This window comes from Muscardinus avellanarius, assembly GCF_963383645.1.
Source record: "Muscardinus avellanarius genome assembly, chromosome: 11".
NCBI classification, from domain to species: domain Eukaryota; kingdom Metazoa; phylum Chordata; class Mammalia; order Rodentia; family Gliridae; genus Muscardinus; species Muscardinus avellanarius.
In genome coordinates, this window is record NC_137797.1 from 5,177,586 (window position 1) to 5,195,945 (window position 18,360).

At 56.4% G+C, this 18,360-nt stretch overlaps 1 protein-coding gene across 1 annotated transcript in view; it reads right to left on the reverse strand.

Annotated features, from left to right (window-relative positions):
* Nucleotides 1–13,693, reverse strand: part of LOC308269375 (rho GTPase-activating protein 8-like) — a gene marked incomplete at its 3' end in the record, with an annotated part of 32,602 nt that extends 18,909 nt beyond the window's left edge. The window contains exons 1-5 of the mRNA XM_080704761.1: nucleotides 13,660–13,693; nucleotides 11,323–11,466; nucleotides 5,669–5,756; nucleotides 3,713–3,844; nucleotides 2,624–2,710 (exon numbers count right to left, since the gene is read on the reverse strand). Of these exons, the coding sequence (XP_080560887.1) occupies nucleotides 2,624–2,710; nucleotides 3,713–3,844; nucleotides 5,669–5,756; nucleotides 11,323–11,401 (386 nt within the window). The 5' untranslated portion in view covers nucleotides 11,402–11,466; nucleotides 13,660–13,693. The remainder of the gene's footprint in view (nucleotides 1–2,623; nucleotides 2,711–3,712; nucleotides 3,845–5,668; nucleotides 5,757–11,322; nucleotides 11,467–13,659) is intronic.
* Nucleotides 13,694–18,360: the final 4,667 nt, after the last annotated feature.

Genomic DNA, 18,360 nt, shown 5'->3' on the forward strand with positions numbered 1-18,360 from the left:
TGGAACTCAGTGAGACCCTGCTTCAAAATAAAAAATAAAAAGTAGGGCTGAGGGTGTAGCTCAGAGGCAGGATGCCCCTGGGTTCCACTCCTATTAATTCAAAATAAATAAATAAATAAATAAAATATATAAATAAAAATATCAGCACTGACAATGAGCATTTGCTGGTGCCTGGCAGGCCCTGTCCCAAATCTTCTGTGAGGATCAAGCCAGAGACTGGTTAGTACATTAGAATGGCTTAAGTATCGTTAAGCCACATGGGGAAACTGAGGCAGAGCAGTGCACCTCTTGCCTGGGGTGATGGACGGCCAGCAGGCGGCAGAGGGGCAAGCCCTGGCAGCCTGGCTCCAGAGCCCTCCTGCTTCAGGCTACAGACGGGCAGGCACGGGGGAATTTTTTCCCCCAAGAAGATTAGCAGTTTCTAGAAAACTCTAAAAAGACAGAACATCTGGAACAGAACACCGAGGCCCGTCCTCGGATCGCAGGGCCACGGGGTCCTGCTTCCACACGGTGCCGTCTGCCAAGTACGGCCACAGCGCTGGTCCTGGCCCAACACAAGCGCCTGAGCCCCTCCCAGAGAAGCCAAGCGAGCGCCTGGCCACCAAATCTGCTTGGGCGCTGCCTCCAGCCCGCTGTTCCCAACCCTCCAAGAAGAGCCTCCCAGGGCCACACGCTCCCTCTCTGCACTGAGGGAGAACAGGCTTCCGGGGCAGCGGAGCAGCTCAGGGCGCTACGATGCACCCATCGCCTCTTATAATAGTCCCGTTCTGTCTGGCGTGGTGCCGCACGCTTGTAATCCCAGCATTCAGGAGGCTGAGGCCGGAGTATCGTGGTTCATAGATAGCCTCAGCTACCTAGCAAGGCCCTTTTTGACTCAATGAGACTGTTTCAAAATTAAAAAGACTACGCACGCTTGTCATCCCCGCGCTTGGGAGGCAGAGACAGGAGGATCGCGCAGGTTCGAAGCCAGCCGCGCGTGCTGGCTTAGGAGACCCTGTTTCCAAATTTTAAAAAAATGTAAAAATAGGTCTGGGAGTGTAGCCTGGAGGTAGAAGGGCTTCCAGGAACCCCAGTACCACCAAAAAAAAAAAAAAAAATTTTTTTAAAGACTAAGCTGGGTGTGGTGGTGCACGCTTGTAATCCCCGCGCTTGGGAGACTGAGATAGGAGGCTTGCATAGGTTCGAAGCCAGCCTTAGCTACTTAGTGAGGCTCTCAGCAACTCAGTGAGACCCTGTTTCCAAATAAAGTATAAAATAGGTCTGGGAGTATAGCCCAGGGGTAGAAAACCATCTGGGTCCCGCCCCCAGTACCACAAAAAAACAAACAAACAAACAAACAAAAAAAAAAAACTAAAAAGACTAAAAAAATAGGGCTGGGGATGTAGCTCAGAGGTAGAATGCCCCTGGGTTCCATTCCCAGTACTGCAAAACAAAAAAAACTCAAAAACAAATAAACAAAACCAGTCCCATTCAAGGTCACAGCTGAGGCCCGCAACCTCTGTGGCCCGGCCTGTAAGACTGGGGTGCAGGTGCCCAGGAAGGACAGGCAACGGGGAGGGCGGCCATGGCACCCGCAAGACCCCGCATCCCGAGCGCCCCAGTGCACAGCAGGTGTCTGTCCGCCTGTCACTGGGCTCGGGGACCCAGGGCCCCGCCAGAGCCTAGCAGAGAAGGTGCAAGGTCTCCATGTCCACAGAACGAGCAGAATTGAGGCCGGTGGGGGAGGAAGGCCCCGGGTGGAGGCTCAGGAGGCGGGGGAGGCCATGACGGCGTCCAGCGCAGGTGTGAGCGGGTGTGGGTGTTTGCTCACACTGCTTTGTCCGAAAAAGGGGCCAGTGGGACCTGAGGCACCAGAGGACGACTGATGGGGTGGACGGCTGGTCCCCAGCCAGGCCAGCTGCACCCGTGCCACATCCTCACGCCATCTCAGTCCCCTGTGGGTCTGTGGGTCCGTGGGTGTGGGCCCAGTGCAGGGGTCACTCCCGGCCTTTTCTAGCCCTTGGGGTGCCACCTTCCTCAGCTCAGCGCCCTCCTGGACTGCGCCCCGGGCTGGGCCAGCACCTGTGGTCTGTGCCTGGCTCATCGCCTGGCTCCATGCCGTTTAGCAAAGTGGAGGGAACGAGAAGATGGCGCGTGGGCCCTGACCCCCGAGGGAGGGAGGAGTCGCTGCGGTGGCTGCGTGATGCTCCGTGCCGCTGTGACCAAAGCCCAAGGAAACCGGAGGCCGGGGCTCAGCTGGGATCCCCAGGCAGCAGCACCCGGCACGGGCCACACTCCTGCCCAGGAGCTAAGCGCTGTCTGCAGGACTCCGCTGGGAGGAGGTGGGGGCCGGCGCGAGGGCCCTCCCACCGCTGACCCTGAGCCTCCTCTGCGACACAAGACACACTGACACACCGTGGGGAGGAACACCGCTTCTCTCAGTCCTGCGGATCCTCTAGCAAGTCACTGAACTGGAGTAGCGATACAGGGTTTAGAATGCCAGGTGTGACCCTCACAGGAGCCATGGCGGCACTCCTGCCATGACCCAAGACCCAGTCCTGTGAGGCAGACACACCAAAGCCAGGCCCTCCTTGGTGCCGAATCGGGAAGGTGCCCCAGGGGTGGCGGCGGGAACCGCGCCTACCTGATGAGGGGCTTGAAGATGGTCCACAGGACTTTGATGAAGCTGGTGGGATGCACCACATAGAGGGCCTTCAAGTTCTTCTTGTACCTGAGGAGGAATCGGGGATGCCCTTGGGCCCCGGCTCAGAGATAACCCGTGGCCATGCATCTCAGAACACTCTGTCCCTCAAGAGGGGCCAGTTTAAGGATACCAAGAGACACTTCAAGGGGCTCAAACTCAGGGGAAATCAGGTCCCCTGCCCTGCATCAGGCCGGCACACGGCACTTTATAGTTTGCAGCCTGCATGTAAAGGTGGGGCCGCGCCTACAGGTGCCCTCTCACTGCTGGGTGGGTGTGGTGCAGACAGGAGGGCGAGGGGGGCCACAGCTCTCCAAAGCACAGGCCTCTCGCCCAGCAGGGTCGCCATCAGGAGCGGCCTGGACAGGCGAAGGTGAGCTCGCCCTCCATTCCCAGCAGCAGCCCAGCCGCAGCCTCAAGCCTCCATGACACGGGACTGCTGAGCGCTTCCCATCCTCCTCCCTCCCCCGGGCTCCACCTCTCTTTGGGGAATACTTCAGCCCAAAGTCCCCACTTAGAGCAAGGGAGACAGGCATCCGCCTGCTCTGAGAGGGGAAGGGGCATCCGCCCGCTGGCCAGGCCAGAGCCAGCCCTCACCACCCGCAAGAGCTGACCGCCAGTGTTCCAGGAATTCTGGAGACTGGCTGTAAAGACAGCTGCTATTAAACAGGAAATACTCTAAGTGTACAATGAACTTATTAAGTTCAAAGGCCCTAGCTGCTCACACTGGCCGCCCACTCATCCTACACCGCGTGTCTCACGCCCCGTGCACTGTAGGACGTGGTGCACATCTGTATGAAGGTGGCCTGACCCAGCTCTGCCTGACTCCATGGGCAAGGATGTAGCTGGAACCAGACCCCAATGGTGGGGCTCAGACCACTAACACCTGCAAAGATGACTACCCTGCCCCCGGGGGGCCAGCTGTCAATCATGGCTCAGCATGCCGCCAGGCCAGCACCGGGTGGGCGCCCCCTCCATGCTGGGCACACCAGGTGCAGCCCACCCCGTGTCCCGCAGGCGCTGGGCACGCACTTCCTGTCAAACTCCTTGTAGGCGCTCTGCAGCCAGCTCAGGGACGGCTTGTTCCGGCTGTTCAGGCCGTAGTGGAAGTAGACGATGGTGTAATCATTCTCCACGTACTGGTCCAGCGTGTACTTCAGATACCTGGCCACAAAGCACAAGGCGCGGTCATAAAGAGCCCGGGCTCACTACTGAGAGGAAATGGCTTCCTGTAACAGAAGCATTGGTCACCCTGAGGGCTTACCCCAGGCCCCGTGGGCCCACGTGCAGGGCACACAGACCCCGCCAGGGCCCATTCCTTGTTGGCGACGAGATGACATATGAGGTCAGATATGAGGTCACATATGAGGTCAGATGACATATGAAGTCACATACTCAAGGTCACACCACTAGGAAGTGGATGCAACAAGGTTTCTCCCCCAACCCCGCCAAAAGATCTCCATGTCCAGCTGGACGTGGTGGCGGCGCACGCTTGAAATCCCAGTACTTAGGAGGCTGAGACAGGAGGATGGCAGGATTGCAGCCAGCCTCAGCCACTTAGTGAGACTCTGTTTCAAAATAAAGAATAAGCCGGGCATGGTGGTGCACGCTTGCAATCCCAGCATTCAGGAGGCTGAGAAAGGAGGATTGCAGCTCGCTGCCAGCCTCAGCTACTTAGTGAGGCTCTCCGCAACTTAGTGAGACCCTGTTTTATTTTATTTATTTTTTTGGTCTGGGGATGGAACCCAGGGGCATTCGATCTCCGAGCTACACCTCCTGCCCTATTTTTTATTCTTTATTTTGAAACCGGGGCTCACTGAGTTGCAGAGGGCCTCACTAAGTAGCTGAGGCTGTCCGCGAACCACGATCCTCAGGTCTCAGCCACCACGCCCGCTTGAGACCCTGTTTTAAAATAAAGAATAAAAAATAGGGCTGGGAGTATAGTTCAGAGTTAGAATGCCTTTGGATTCCATCTGCAGTACAGCAAAGAAAGAAAGAAAGAAAGAAAGAAAGAAAGAAAGAAAGAAAGAAAGAAAGAAAGAAAGAAAGAAAGAGAGAGAGAGAGAAAGAAAGAAAGAAAGAGGAAATGACCACAAACCAGGTGAGGTTGTGCCAGCACTTGGGAAGCTGAAACAGGAGGATCACACGTTTGAGGCCAGCCTCAGCAACTTCAAAATAAAAAATTAAAAAGGGCTGAGGGTGTAGCTCAGAGGTGGGATATCCCTGGACTTAACACCCAGGACCAAAAATTAAAAATATTAAAAAATAAAACCTGGGGTGGTGACACATATCTGTCATCCCAGTACTTGGGAGGCTGAGACAGGAGGATTGCAAATTGGAGGACGGCCTCAGCTTAACCTAGGAAAATTCTACCTCTGGGCTATACCCCCAGCCCTTTTTATTGTCTGTTTTAAAACAGGGTCTCGCCAAGTTGCAGAGGGCTGCTCTATGCTGCTGGGGCTGGCCTTGAATCTGTAATTTGTGTGAATTAGAGAGAGATTCCCCTTCCTCTGGACAGGTGCTGGGTCCTAGGGGTCTGGCAGTTGTGTGGCCCCTCCTGGGGACCCAGCTTCAAGCGACATAGCCTTGGACTCCAAGCCTCTACTGTGTGCTGAGCCCTAGACTCTGTGTGTGTGGGAGGGGGTGTGTGCAGAGAGGAGGTGTGTGTATAGAGAGGGCATGTGCATGGGGGTTTGTGTGTGGAGGAGGCGTGTGTACAGAGGAGGCATATACATGAAGGGGGTATTGCACAGGATTGTGTGCATGGGGGGTGTGCACGGGGCTGTATACAGGAAGGGGCATGTGTACAAAAGGGCTGTGCATGAGATGTGCAGGAAGGGCGTGTACACAGAAGGGCTGTATGCATGGGGGTGCGTTCAGGGGTGGACGGGCACGGCGAGGCACACTCTGAGTGGCAGGGTGTGGGCACAGGAGAGGCGTGTGCAGGGAGGCCCGCGTGCAGAATCCAGGAGAGGAGCCGACACTTACTCCAGCAGCCGCTGGTGGTTGAGCTCGTGCGACGGGGGCAGCCGGCAGCAGCTGAACGTGACCACACATCTCCCAAAGCGGTCGTCCCCTGCAGGACAGACGCAGGTGTGAGCTCCGTGCCACCTTCCTGGGGAACACCCTCAGGCATGAAACAGCCCCCTGACTAGCCCAGCCTGGGCTAGGAACCCGAGGAGGCCAGGGAGCCCCAGAGGATAGTTGCTCTGGCCACGACCTCAAGTCCAGGATAGGGGCCCTCTCAGAAGTCCGGGCAGCTGGGCATGGTGGTGCACGCCTGTAAACCTAGTACTTGGGAAGCTGAGACAGGAGGATGGCAGGTTTGAGGCCAGCCTCAGTAAATTAGTGAGGTCCTTAGCAACTTAGTGAAACTGTGTTTTAAAATGAAAATTAAAAAGAGCCGGGGGTGTAGCTTGGAGGGAGAATGCCACTAGGTCCAATCCCTAATACCAAAAAAAAAAAAAAATGTCCGGATGCTTGGCCCTGCTCTCTGGTCCTGCCCTCCGGACCTCTTTTGTTGTGACTACCCCTTGACACAGGGCAGCCTCAGGGGCTGTGCTCTGAACCCAGGCACCTAGCAGGCGCTTGGTGAGAGAACAGGCAGCTGGCCTCTTCCTGCGGGGCGGTCCCTGAGCAGCCCGCCTGCCCCTCCTGTCCCAGCCCCCTTCCCACAACTGTGGCCTTGAGGGTGGTCAGGAGTCCCACAGCCCCCTCTTCCTCCTCCCCATCCCCTGGCCCAAGAGAGAGCGGACTCTGCATTCAGGGAGGCTCGGGACTGACCAAGGCCACTGGCTGGGGCCCTGCAGCTCCGGTCAGCCTGCCCAGAGCTCCCTCACTTCATAGCCCTGGCCGGGGATACAGGAGAAAAGAACAGGCCCCAGCTCTCGGCTCCTTCACTACAAGCAAACACACGTGGACCCCAGGTAGGTACAACCCGGACACGCACCGCCCGCCAGGCGCAGAGGCCCGGGACCTGGCTGGTGGGGAGGGTGTCGGCTCCACAGCGGCCCTGCTGGCCTGGGCTCCTGGGACCTGGCTGCAGGGCCCTCCCTCACCCTCATTCTGAGGACTCCGCTGCCTGGCCATCCCACCACCTGCACATTCTCTCTCCATCCTGGCCCCGCACCCCTGGCCCCTGAGTGCCCGGCCCCCCACACCTCCCCAGGAGGCTGTGGCCCCACCCAGTGCCCACAGTCCCGCAGCGCCCGCTGGTGGTGGACACACAGCAGCGTCGGTGGCCCCAAGGGCAGGGGCAGAGGCTCCTTCCCTCGTGCACAGCGCACGGCTAAGGCACTCCATCCTCCTGCCAAGGACCGATGTGTGGAGGGCTCCGGGCGCTGGCTCCATGTCTGGGGACAAACAGGCATCACGGAAGGCTCCGATGCTGGCTAGTGGCCCCGGCACCGGCCGAACCCCTCAGCAGGCTCTGATCCCGGCCTCGGAGGCCCCAGCACCAGCCTTGCCTCGTGGCAGGCTCCGATCCCGGCCTCGCTGGCCCCAGCACTGGCCTAACCCCTCGGCAGGCTCCAATCCCGGCTGTTGGCCCCAGCACTGGCCTAACCCCTTGGCAGGCTCCGATCACAGCCACGCTGGCCCTGGCACCGGCCTGACCCCTCGGCAGGCTCCAATCCTGGCCTCGGAGGCTCCAGCACCAGCCTTGCCTCATGGTATGCTCCAATCCCAGCCTCACTGGCCCCGGCACCGGCCTAACCTCTCGGCAGGCTCCGATCCCGGCCTCGGAGGCCCCAGCACTGGCCTTGCCTCACGGCAGGCTCTGATCCCAGCCTCGCTGGCCCCAGTACCGGCCTAAGCCCTCGGCAGGTTCCGATCCCGGCCTCAGAGGCCTCAATAGCGGCCTTGCCTCACGGAAGGCTCCAATGTCAGCCAGTGGCCCCGGCACTGGCCTAACCCCTCAGCAGGCTCCGATCCCAGCCTCGGAGGCCCCAGCACCGGCCTTGCCTCACAGCAGGCTTCGATCCCGGCCTCGCTGGCCCCAGCACTGGCCTAACCCCTCGGCAGGCTCTGATTCCGGCCTCAGAGGCCTCAATAATGGCCTTGCCTCTCATGGAAGTCTCTGATGCCGGTCATTGGCCCTGGCACCGGCCTAACCCCTCAGCAGGCTCCGATCCCAGCCTCGGAGGCCCCAGCACCGGCCTTGCCTCACGGCAGGCTCCGATCCCAGCTTTGCTGTGTCCGTCGCTGGCCTCAACCCTCGGCAGGCTCTAATCCGAGCACCCTCTTCGCCCAGCCATTTGTCCCACGTTCTCGAGGGTGCATGGTGGTGGTAGCATTCTGCCTCTGGGGTCATTACTTCAAAGGTTCCAGGTGTAATGCATCAGATTTCTGCCTCCCCTGAGTACTGGCCACTGCCATTGCCACTGCCTCCACCATTTCGAATCTTTCCCAAGGTTTTTTTCCACTCTGAATGTTGTCCAGTCTTCCTAAGCATGCGCGACGGTAGCATTCAACCTTTGGTGTAATTTCTCAAAAAAAAATAAATAAATAATAAGGTTGGTAGGCTCCGATTTCTGCTCCTCCTGAATACAAGTCTCCACCGCCAATGCGGAGACAGCTTTCAGCACCGCCTTTCTCCTTGGTCTCCGCTAAAGTCTCTCTCCTTACAGGTGATGTCCAAGATTCCTAACAGTGTAGAGAAGGAACAGTCCTCCTTAGCAGGGAATTTTTCCAATAATTCCAGTTCATTTGGATAAGTTTTGTCTGCATCTCCAGTATCCTGGCATCCGCCACCTCGTTGACCCCTCTCCGATATTTTCCTTTTTTCTTTTTCTTTTCCTTTTTTACAGGGTCCTTCCAGGTGGAGAGGGGTTCGCCCAGGGGTGCCCCGCCAGTGCCTGCCCACCCACCCAGGGTCGGGGCCCGGGGGCCCAGACCACGGGGTCCTTCCGGGTGGAGAGGGGGGTCGCCTAGGGGCACCCCACCAGCGCCTGTCCACCCACCCAGGGTTGGGGCCGGGGGCCCGGACCACGGGGTTGGTACTGGGAATTTGACCCAGGGGCTCTCTACTTCCAGGCTACACCCTCAAATCTTTTCTTTCTTTTAAAATTTGAAACAGGGCCTTATGAAGTTGCTGAGAGCCTCACTAAGTTGCTGAGGCTGACCTTGAGCCTGCGATCCTCCTGTCTCAGCCTTCTAAGTACTGGAAGTACAGGTGTGCACCATCATGCCTGGCTAAATAGGCTATTATTAAAGGCTTTCGACTTTTCCCAAAACTAGCCCGCCCCTGCCTGCCTTCCTTTATTTTTCTTTTTAATTAGACCCAGGGCCTGGTACCTGCTAAATGAAGGCTCTATCTCTGAGCTCTGCCCCCAGTCCTTTTCAAAAAATAATTTTTTCAAAAAATAATTTTCTACTGGGGATAGAACCCAGGGGCATTCTACCTCTGAGCTACAACCCCAGCCCTATTTTTTATTCTTTATTTATTTTTTATTTTATTTATTTATTTATTTTTTTGGTGGTACTGGGGTTCCTGGAAGCCCTTCTACCTCCGGGATACACTCTCATGGGCTACACTCCCAGACCTATTTTTTACTTTTTTTATGTGGAAACAGGGTCTCTTAAGCCAGCGAGGCTGGCTCCGAACCAGTGCGATCCTCCTGTCTCAGCCTCCCAAGCGCAGCGATTACAAGCATGCGCCTCCACGCCCAGCTCTTATTCTTTATTTTTAAACAGCCCTCCTCTGCAGGGTGTAGGATCCCAGGACCGTGCCCCCCGCCCCAAAGCCTCAGCTCTGTGTCCTTGTGAATGACATCAGTCAACGTGGGCAGCGCTCTCTCCTGGGACGCAGGCCAGCAAATCTAGATAGAACCACCTTCCAAATGGATAACAGGTAAGAAATAAACATGTCTACAAACTGCAAACTCTATGTTAATTCACAATCCCCACTTCTCCTCTTGCTGTTTACAGCATGGTACCACTCGCTGTCTTGGAGATAAAAGAAGTGGATCCTGAAGCTGCCCAGCCCCAGATGCACTGTCTCCTCCTCCACCTTCTCCAGCTCCTGGACCACCTCCTGCTCCATCATCTGCTCCACCTCCTGCTCCAGCTCCAGCTCCAGATCTTGGACCACCTCCTGCTCCATCACCTGCTCCAGCTCCTGCTCCATCACCTGCTCCAGCTCCTGCTCCAGCTCCAGCTCTACCTCCTGCTCCAGCTCCTGCTCCATCACCTGCTCCAGCTCCTGGGCCACCTTCTGCTCCAGATCCTGGACCACCTCCTGCTCCAGATCCTGGACCACCTTCTTCTCCTCCTGCTCCAGATCCTGGACCACCTCCTGCTCCAGATCCTGGACCACCTTCTTCTCCTCCTGCTCCAGATCCTGGACCACCTCCTGTTCCATCACCTGCTCCAGCTCCTACTCCACCTCCTACTCCAGATCCTGGACCACCTCCTGCTCCAGATCCTCCACCAAGGATGATTTCAAATGTGTGGGAAAGCAACGACCCATGCAGAGCAAGGTTTTGTTCCTGGCTTTTGTTTGAGGGTTGCTCTAGGTCTTTGTGGTAATGGAAAGAATTATTTTTTGTGGTATTGGGGTTCCTGGAAACCCTTCTACCTCTGGGCTCCACTCCCAGACCTATTTTTATACTTTTTTGATTGGAAACAGGGTCTTTTAAGCCAGCACAGCTGTCTTCGAACCTGCGCAATCCTCCTGTCTCCATCTCCCTAGCGTGGGGATTACAAGCGTGCACCACCACGCCCAGCAATGGAAAGAGATTTGAAGATGACTTTGGGTCTGTGTCCTGCAGGAAAGCCCAGCTGGACCATGCATGAGCCATGCAGAAAGATCGCAAGTGGGGACGGTGGGCGCGCCACCCAGCACCACCAGCTCAGTGTCCTATTCCTCTTCCCCACCGCGTGTCCCCTCTACGTCTCTGAGATCCCACCTCCCCTGGCTCTTGGGTCTAGAACCTTCCATCTCCCACCCTGCTTCCTACCACCTGATCTGCACTCTAGCCCCAGACCCCGACCCAGGCTTTGGATGCCTGTGGTTGGCTCTGAAATGTTCCCCAGAAAAGCTCACGTGTTGGAATGCAGAAATGTCCAGAGGTGAAACAACTGAATCAGGGCCCCAAGCTCCCCGGGGAGCCCCCGAAGGCTCATCGCTGTGTGGGCTCACGGGGTGGGAGCTGAGGAGGTGGCCTTGGGGACTCTCTCTGTCCCTGTCCCTCACCACCTCCTCCGTGGAGATGAGAGCTGGTGGTGATGAAGCTGAGTGCGGGGGGCCTAGAGGCAAGCATTAGGGTCCTCTTCTACAGAAGAAGCACAGGCTGACGGCCCCTGGTCCTCAGGCCTAAATTAGGTGAAGCAACCCGGTCCCTCTGACGCTGCGGGGCGCGGGTGGCTTGTCTTTGAAGGCTGTGCAGTGTGTGCAGCTCCGGCAGGGATTCGGCGTAACAGTTCCCTTAGTTCCAAAAGCCTGTTGGACCAGGGGGTCTGGAGGGGCTGGACGCCGCCCCGGATGGTGCTGACAAGCGTGTCACTGCTGCCTCGGAACACTGGGCTCCTGCGCTCCACAGTTCTCATTCCCCAGCAAGCCCAGCTGGGGTGAGAGTCCCGAGGACCACCCACCCCCGAGGCCCAGCGGAGGCCGGCACTGCCGCCCGGGGCTGGGGACCCACCTGCCACCTGCAGGATGCCGTGTCTGGCCACGTCATAGAACGGGTGACTCGTGCTCAGCGTGGGGTCCTGGCCGGCCATGGGGATGTCCGAGGGCCTCCTCTCAGCGCCCAGCGTAGCTGCCGCCTCCTCGTCTCTCTGCAGCTCTGCAGCACGGGGAGGAGTACTGGGCTCAGTCAATTCAAAACAAGGAGGGCGATGAGGGACCCTCCCCAGGTGCTGGTGTAAGATGGTCAGCAACCTTCTGCTATGAACTATGTGCCCCCCCTGCTGCAGACCCACTATGTGCCCGCCTCTCCTGCAGGCCCACTATGTGCCACCTCTGCTGCAGACTATGTGCCTGCCTCTGCTGCAGACCCACTATGTGCCCGCCTCTCCTGCAGGCCCACTATGTGCCACCTCTGTTGCAGACTCACTATGTTCCCACCTCTGCTGCAGACCCACTATGTGCCTGCTTCTCCTGAAGGCCCACTATGTGCCCACCTCTCCTGCAGGCCCTCCAATGTGTCCACCTCTCTGCAGACCCACTATGTACTTGCCTCTCCTGCAGACCCACTAGGTGCTCGCCTCTGCTTCAGACCCACTATGTGCCTGCTTCTTCTGCAGGACCACTATGTGTCTACCTCTTCTGAAGACCCACTATGTACCCTCCTCTCAGGCAAACCCATTATGTGCCCACCTCTCCTGTGCACTCAGTATGAGTCCACCCCTGCTGTGCACCCAGCATGGGGGAGAAAAATGAGACCTGAGGGCTGAATTTGGCTACACAGACCGGAGCGGAATCTGAGGCCCAGAGAATGACTTGCCCAAGGCCACGCAGCAATGCTGGCCCTGGACTCCGGCTGCCCAGCTCCCCCTAGACGATGCGGACTGGCAGCTGGCAGGAGGCCAGACAGAGTGGGAGCTGAGGCGGGTGCTCCGGGGAAGCAGGAGAGGGAGCTTCCGCAGAGCTGTTTTAACAGGCAGGCTCTGAAGTCAAGCCTTGGCGCCTACAGACCCGTGTTCAGAGGGAGAGAGAGGGAGCTTTGGATTTCAAGGCTGGAGCAGACTCCAGTCCCCGGACGCAGTGGGTTGGAAAGTGCCCCTCCAAAATGCTTCCCCACCAGAACCTCATCTGCAAATAGGGTCTTCTGTTGGTTGGTGGGTGGGTGGGTTTTTATACTGGAGATTGAACCCAGTGGTATTCTACCTCTGAGCTACACCTTCAATGCTATTTTATTTTTTATTTTGAAACAATGTCTCGCTACGGTACTGAGGGTCTTACTAAGTTGCTGAAGCTGGCCTTGAACCTGTGACCCTCCTATCTTAGCCTCCCAGGTCCTGGGATAACAGGCGAGCACCACCAAGTCCAGCTGGAAATGGTCTTTAGAGATATAATTAGTTAAGGTCATTCTGATCAAATGCAGTGACTGGGTCTTTCTGGGAGAGAGGCCCACAGAAGCCCTCCAGGTGTGGCGGAGTCAAAGACCGGGGTGACGTGGCAGGGGTCCGAGGACTGCCTGCGGCCCCCAGGAGCTGCCAGGCAGGAGGGGCTCCCACCCCCACACGGCCTTTGGAGGGAGTACGGTCTTGTCCACACCTTGATTTTGAACTCTGGCCCCAGAACTGTGAAAGCGTCACTTCCTGTTGTTTTACGCTACCAAGCTTGTGGTCTCAGCCATGCGGGAGCCGCAGTGAAGAGCTGGGTTCACCCAGGGAGGACTGGAGGCCGCCGTGAGGCTCAGGAAAGATGGAGGGAGTGGGCAGAGCATGTGTGCTGGGCCGCCGGGGCTTGGAGAGACGGAGGGGAGTGGGCAGCGGGCTGGGCAACGCGCCTGCGAATCTACCTCGGCCCTGTCACGCGGACACCCAGCACCGTGCTCCGGGAGCACTTGGCGAATCCGCAAAAACCTAAACGAAGCCCGTGCACCCCTGTAATCTCAGGACTTTGGAGGCTGAAGGTTCAAGAACAGCCCCGGCAACTTAGGACCTGTTTCATGTCGTGTGAATTCTGACTCAATGAAAAGGGGAAAAAAAATGCTATGGTAGGTTGGGGTACAACACGAAAGAAACAGATGAGCCAGAGGGGGAACCCCTCTTCAGGACCCAGAAACACAGCCCAACCTCCGCTCTGCATGGACAGCGCGCCCTGCTGTGAACCAGGCCAGGAACAGCTGTAGCCGCTGCTCTCGCTAAACAGATCGGTAAACAGGAAGGGGATTGGGGGTTCTGGGGAGCAGATAGTGCAGTGGGGCTAGACTGCACCGGTGGGTGACCCGAGCCTGCAGGAAGGGGGTCTGGGAAGCCATGGTCTGTAGGGTTTCCACGACAGGCGGCCCAGGTGGCCGAGCAGCGGTTACCTCTCTCGGCTGCCTCCTCCAAGTCGCGCCCCGACATGCTCTCCCGGCAGGCGGGGCGGCCTGGCCAGACCCTCCGGAGGCCGCCCTGGGATCCCAGCATGGAGGTCGTCCGCACCCTGAGGGGAAGCAGAGGGAGCTGGCACCCCACACACAAGCACGCGCGGGCGGAGCAGCCCTGCGGGACCGAACCGTTCTAGCTCTCCTTATAAAGGGGAGACAGACACTAAGAGCACTGCCATCTAAGGACAAACGTTTTGTTGTCATCGTTAGTTTCTTTGTGGACTTGTTTTATTTTTTATATTTTGGTACGAGGGATTGGACCCAGGGTTGTTCTAAACTACACCTCCAGCCTTTTAATTTTTGAAACAAGGACTCTTGGGCCGGGCGTGGTGGCTCACGCTTGTAATCCCAGTACTTGGGAGGCTGAGACAGGAGGATTGCAGTTTGTGGACAGCCTCAGCCACTTAGTGAGGCCCTCAGTGAGACCCTGTTTCAAAATAAAGAATAAAAAATAGGGCTGGGGGTATAGCTTGGAGGTAGAATGCTCCTGGGTTCCATTCCCAGTACCGCAATACATAAATACATAAATAAATAAATGAAGCTGAGCATGGTGGCGCACGCCTGTAATCCCAGTACTTGGGGAGGCTGAGACAGGAGGATCGCACAGCTTCGAAGCCAGCCTCAGCTACTTAGTAAGGTTCTCAGCATCTTAGTGAGACCCTGTTTCCAAATAAAAACATAAAATAGGTCGGGGGTATAGCCAGGAGGTAGAGGCCCCTGGGTTCCATCACCAGTACCAGCACAAAAAAAAATTATATGTTAGTTACTCATATGTACTATTAATGTGTTTTTATATTATTAATATATTACATATTATATTGTTCATTATTTATACCAATTATGAAAATAGTCAATAAAGACAAATAGTTTTAATGGCATATTCCCTAAGGTTTAGAAATCTGAGAACATAAAATAAAAGCAATTGTTTTTTAAAAAATAAAAAATAAAACTGTAACTGGCTGGGCGTGGTGGCGCATGCTTGTAATCCCAGCATTCGGGAGGCTGAGACCCGGAGGATCATGGTTCGTGGACAGCCTCAGCTACTTAGTGAGGCCCTCTGCAACTCAGTGAGACCCGGTTTCAAAATAAAGAATAAAAAATAGGGCAGGGGGTGTAGCTCGGAGGTCGAATGTCCCTGGGTTCCATCCCCAGACCCGCAAAAAATAAATAAATAAATAAATAAATAAATAAATAAATAAAATAAACTATACTGGGCATGGTGGTGCACGCTTGTGATCCCAGTACATGGGAGGCTAAAACAGCAAACTCACGTAGGTTCAAAGCCAGCCTCAGCTACTCAGTGAGGCTCTCCGCAACTTCGTGAGACCCTGTTTCCAAATAAAATACAAAATAGGTCTGGGAGTGTAGCCTGGAGGTAGAAAGCCCCTGGGTTCCACCCCCAGAACCACAAAAAAAGACAAAAAAAAAAAAAAAAACCCAAAGAAAACTATAGTTAACATCAGACTCAATGGCAAAGACTAAAAACTTTCAGAGAATGATGGTGCCTGTAACCACTTCTGTTCTCTGCTGTACTCTACACCCCGTTCACCCAATAAAAACAAGAAATAAAGGCACGCAGATTGGAAAGGAGAGTAAATCTTTGCTTATAGCCCACATGACATCTCAGTAGAAAATCCTAAGGGATCGCCATAAGAGCTACTCAAACCAATAAACAAGGTGGGCAGAAAGGTTAGAAAAAAAGTCAAGATATAAAAAATAATGGGAGCTTGGTGTGGTGGCGCACACTTATAATCCCAGCACTTGGGAGGTTGAGACAGGAAGATCAAGGTTCTCAGCCAGCCTCAGCTACTTAGTGAGGCCCTCTGCAACTCAGCCAGACCCTGTTTCAAAATAAAGGATAAAAATTTGGGCTGAGGGTGTAGCTCGGAGGTAGAATGCCCCTGAGTTCCATTTTCAGTACCACAAAAAAATTAAAAAATATAAATAAAAAATAAAAACCAATGGTATTTCTAGATACAAACCATGAACTGGAAATTAAAATGTAAAATTCATTAATAATGGTATCAAAAATTATGAAATGCTTAGGGATAAAACACAAGATCTATCTAACTTGAACACAGAAAACTACAAAACATTGTTAAAAAAAAATCAAAGGGGCCTAAGCCGAGCGTGGTGGCACACGCTTGTAATCCCAGCACTTGGGAGACGGGAGGATCATGGTTCGAGGACAGCCTCAGCTGTTTAGTAGGTTCTTTGCAACTCACCACACTGGGCCTGCACCTTACTTTCAAACAGTTCAGGAGCAAAAGGGTTGGGGGGGAGCATTCATAAACAAACGGCCAATTTGGAATGGAGGTAAGGAGCGCATGTGTGCTCTGGGTCATTTTCCTCAAATGTTTCTGGAATCTCAAAGTTTTCGGAGAAGCAGAGGTGGAGGGAGGAGGCACTCTGCACAGCCCAGTACCCAGCCAAGTCCAGCCCCCCTATTTATCAGAACACAAAGCTGAGGCCGCAGAGGTGTGACCCTCACTTGGGGTCACACAGCAGGCTGGCCCCAGGACGCTGGTCACTGGGCCGCGCTTCCCCTGAGCCCGGGCGTAGGTAAGCCGGCCAGGCAGCTGCTTGCTCCCATCGGTCCTGCACTGCTGCTGAGTTCCTGCTTTGTCCCTGGGAGGCTCCGGTTGATAGGGGACCGTTAAGGGTGATTAGGATTAAAGCTGCCCCTGTCCTGCCAACAGTGCCCGGAATCCTTTCCCGTGTCAAGCCGCCCCTCCTCCCGCCCCTGCTGCCCCTGCACTCCCGGAAGGCCAGCCCCAGCCCTACTGCCTCAGGCTGTGCGGCCTCGGCCCAGAGTTTCGCCCCATCTGGGCTGTGAGAGGAGCGAGAGCTCTGCCTGCTGCTCATGGGGTTGCCGCCAAGTCCGCGAGGCTGCCAGGGCGCTGCTGGCAGGAGGCCTCCCGGGCAGAGCACCCGAGGGCACCCGGAGGCGGGCAGAGGGCGGAGGAGCCCGGGCACCGCAGGGGAGGCCGGGGCTTCACCTGCAGGTGTTTCTTCGTACCACGCACACAACACACAGGAGTCCTGGGTCCTTGTGCCTGCAGTTCTGGGCCGTGGACCTCCAGCCCGCCCCACTGTGACAGTCGCTCCTACTCCAGGGTAGACACCTGACCCCATGCAGGTGTCAAGGACCCAGGTCTCACACCAGGAACCTGAGCGCGGCCGCCCCCGACCCCGCCTCTCCTGGCCCGGGCCCTGGGTCTTTCCAGCACCGCGCCATCCCAAAGCTGGGGCTCTGAGCGAGGAGGCCGTGGGCAGAAGGGCAAGGCTGTGTGCAAACCCACGATCGCGGAGCAGGGCGTCGAGGGCTGGCGGGTCCCACCTGGCCAGGAGCCCAGCACCCTCCAAGTCCAGCTCCCCCAGGCCGGGGAGCGGCTCCCTGGGGACCTGGCAGGGCTGCGGGCGGCCTCAGCCTAGAGCCCGGAGGGGCCGCCCTAACCGCTGTGGAGCCAGCGAGGGAACTCAATCCCCTATGCCTGGCCGGCGCAGCCATGGCAGCTGCTTAGGAAGGAGGCTGCCCGGCCCCGAGACCTTGGTGTGTGTCCGTCATTTGTCCCTGGCTGCCTGGCGCGGGGTGGTGAGAGCTGCTCCAGGGCTCAGGGGCCACTCGGGTCCATGGGACCCACCACCGGCCTGTCAGTCCATGTTTGAAGGTGGGAGGAGGGGCTGGTGAAGCTGGGGACCGGCCCTGCCCTCCAAGACCTCAGTGCTGCCTCCTCCGCCCTTCCAGAGCCCCTCCTGTGCCCACTCATGGGCTAGCCTGGAACCCTTGTCTTTGCCAAGGGCCTGCTTCAGTTAAACACCAGTTGCAAGTGAAGCAAACAGCTGGATTTCAAACTCCTGAAGGCACCAGGTCTCACGTGGAACCACCCCCTCCCCAAAGGCAGGGAACCATCCCAGAGGGGAGCACCCCCAAAATTCTTGTTTTGGAGCCTTGCAGGACACAGCAAACACCCCGCTCGGCCCCGCGGCCTGGCCTGAGGCTGGTGAGGCCCTGGGGCCCTGCGCTGGTCCTCACGAAGCCACACTCCCACGGCTGCCCAGAGCCGGAGCGTCTGAAGCAGGGGCTTGGTCTCCTCCAGCCTCTGCCTTGACCCAGCACAATGACAGTGAGACCCTCAGAAACTTAGCAAGACACTGTTTCAAAATAAAGAAGTAGCCAGGTGTGGTGCTGCACTCTTATATCAGTACTTGGGAGGCTGAGACAGGAAGATTGTGGGTTTTCAGCCAGCCTCAGCTACGTAGTGAGGCCCTCTGCAACTTAGTGAGACCCTGTTTCGAAATAAAGAATAAAAAATCGGACTGGGGGTATAGTTTGGAGGTAGAATGCCCCAGGGTTCAATCCCCAGCACCACAATAAATAAATTAATAGATGAATAAGTAAGTGTAGCTGAGCAGTAGAAGACCCCTGGATTCAATTCCCAACACAGAGAGAAAAAGAGAAGGAAAAGGAGCAATGTGAAGGCAGACTGGATCGGCTGTCCTGAGGTTGCGTGCGTGCCCGGTGTGAGCACGCTGCACGAGACCCGCGCCTTGCTGTGACAGCATCGTGGGGTGCCGCGGTGTCCCGTGGGCCCCTCCCTGCAGTGCCATGGTCGGAGCCAGCCAGGTAAGGCTCTCACG